Consider the following 2500-nt stretch of genomic DNA (forward strand, 5'->3'; position numbering starts at 1 on the left):
ATGCATATGTATATACATATATAAGTATATTGTCTGCTGTAAAGATCAGTATCAACCCGAAGGCAGCAGCCAAGGGCGACTGGCAGGCACTTACATGACGCCATGAGCAGCTGGCAGACCTGCGTGTCGAGCGGGTACAGCTTGAGGTTCATCGGGCACGAGAGTGTCATGGAGATCCTGGTGAAAAAAGACATCAGAAAATGTGAGAAAATAAATGGAATTGAAAATGAATATTACTGAAAAGACTCAGTCAAAATATTGTAGCCTTTTTTCAATCAAATACTTTTTGGCAGAATTCTGTCCTATTAATGAACCTGTTTATAATTAATTAGGTTTTATGGAAGCTTTTGCATAAAGGACTTTGATTTTCAAAGAACTGTTTTAAAAAGGGTTGTTAATGCGTCGGTATGTTTGCTCTTTTTCGAACACGTTTTAGGAATGCATTAACCATTTTTTATGAGTGCTTGTGCACCGGATATGTATATATATGAACAAGCGAAAAAAAGGTGTGTGTAAAAACGAGTATGAATAACGCCCATTAAAACTCGTCTTGAAACTTGCATGCCTGTGTGCACATCGGCGCGGAGATTACCTCCCTCTCCCTCTTTACATGTAACACACGGAAAAGGGGAGCGATATTGGCCATCGAAAAAGGGGAGATATAGCGGGCAGAAAAGGGGGAACTGAGAAGATAGGAAGAGGAGCAGGCGGGGATGAGAAGAGAAGGAGGAATAACAGACAAGTCAGGAAGTCCGGAAATAGCCTCGACGCTTTGGTATCATTGTTAGATATCTTGTTTTCCCTCCTTTTCATTGATGGTGGTGATAAAAGGCATATAATTACAGAAATGATGATTTTGAAATGGAAGTTATGATTTTGATCATCATTATCACGATCATCATAAATAATTTTATCTTCATTGTTGATTTTGTGCTGTTTTTGCTGCTATAATTACTGCAAATTTGAATTTTGTTATCATATGTCATTTGTGTTATTTCATGGCTATCATCATTACCATGGCTCATGTTACCTTATCATTGTCATTCTTCTTATTATTGTTAATGCCATAATCATCAACATTGCAATTATCAACTTTAGCACAATTATTTTTTATCACAATCTTCCTTGTTGTTATTTTCATCATTATCATTATAATTTTTTTCTCATTATAATTAATCTTATCATCATCTATCATTATCACTGCTATTACTATCATCATCATTTGCATCGTTATTATTATCATTGCTATGAATATCATCATTACTAACATTATAATCATTATTGCTATTTCTATTATCATTATCATCATTATTATTATCATTATCCTCACCATTCGAAGAAGTAGTAGTAGCAGCAGTACTACAATTTTTGTATCATTATTTCACTGTTATCATTACTATTGTTATTTTTATTTATATCATCATCATAACTGTTATCCTCATTCCCATTCTTGCTTTCCTTATCATCATTATTATTAAATCAATATTATTATTACTATTATAATTATTATCATTATTATCATTATCATTGTTGTATTATCAGCATTATGGTTATTGTTATCATTACTATCATTACCATTATTATTAGTATAGTTGTTGTTGTTATTTCCTATGATACTGCTGCTACTACTACTAGTAGTAGTAGTATCATCATTATCACAATCATTACTGTTATTATGATTCTTATCATTATAATTGTTGTTACCCTTATTATCCCTGTTAGTAGTATCATTATTTGTTATTATCCATTCCGGCAACCATTGTTGACGAGGAGGATGGATGGGCGGGAAAAACCGAGAGAGATTCCGACGCGCCCGTGCGCCGCGGAAGCCGCCCGGGCGCAGGAGGGGGCGGGGGGGGGGGGGGGGGGGCCAAGACAGGGATTCAGAGGGAGGGACAGCGACCGGGCTTTGGATATGTTGTGAAGCGTCTGCAAGTGTATCCTGCGGGCGCACTATGCTTATGCGAGCACCGACGGCGATGCAACCAAACGGCGTCCGAATGCACGGGCGCGATTCCCCAAACCCCCGAAACGAATCCCGGCGCCTCCTCACCGGATGCTGTAGAGGACGTTGCCGTTCGGGTAGATCCTGATGTAGCGGTTCGGGAGGAGGATGTCGTGGAAGTGGCCCGTCTTCTCGTTCTTGAAGAACAAGTCCGGCATCCAGATCTTGTCCGTCTCCGTGAGCGTCAGGTAGTTAATCCGGTCTGCAAAGGGAACTCGGGTGAGTGGAGACGCAGGCAGAGGGAGGGAGGGAGGGAGAGAACGAAAGAGAGGGGGGGAGGGAAAGAGAGAGAGAACGAAAGAGAGAGAGGGAGGGAGGGAGAGAGAGTGTGGGGGAGATAGAGGTAGAGGGGGGGAGAGAGAGGGGAAAGGAGAGAGAGAGGGGGGGGGGTGGAGGGAGGGAGGGAGAGAGAGAGAGAGAGAGAAAGAAAGAGAGAGAGAGAGAAAACGAAAGAGACAGAGGGGTGGAGGGAGGGAGAGTGTGGGGATAGAGATA

The 2500-nt window shown here is 41.0% G+C and overlaps 1 protein-coding gene across 1 annotated transcript in view; it reads right to left on the reverse strand.

Annotated features, from left to right (window-relative positions):
• The window catches only part of LOC122256767 (glutamate-gated chloride channel), a 179991-nt gene that overhangs the window by 25800 nt on the left and 151691 nt on the right, over positions 1-2500 (reverse strand). The window contains exons 7-8 of the mRNA XM_086544924.1: positions 2054-2207; positions 95-177 (exon numbers count right to left, since the gene is read on the reverse strand). Of these exons, the coding sequence (XP_086401050.1) occupies positions 95-177; positions 2054-2207 (237 nt within the window). The remainder of the gene's footprint in view (positions 1-94; positions 178-2053; positions 2208-2500) is intronic.

The sequence above is a fragment of the Penaeus japonicus genome, unplaced genomic scaffold (assembly GCF_977035675.1).
Source record: "Penaeus japonicus unplaced genomic scaffold, GWHDUDI00000001_assembly GWHDUDI00000015, whole genome shotgun sequence".
NCBI lineage: Eukaryota > Metazoa > Arthropoda > Malacostraca > Decapoda > Penaeidae > Penaeus > Penaeus japonicus.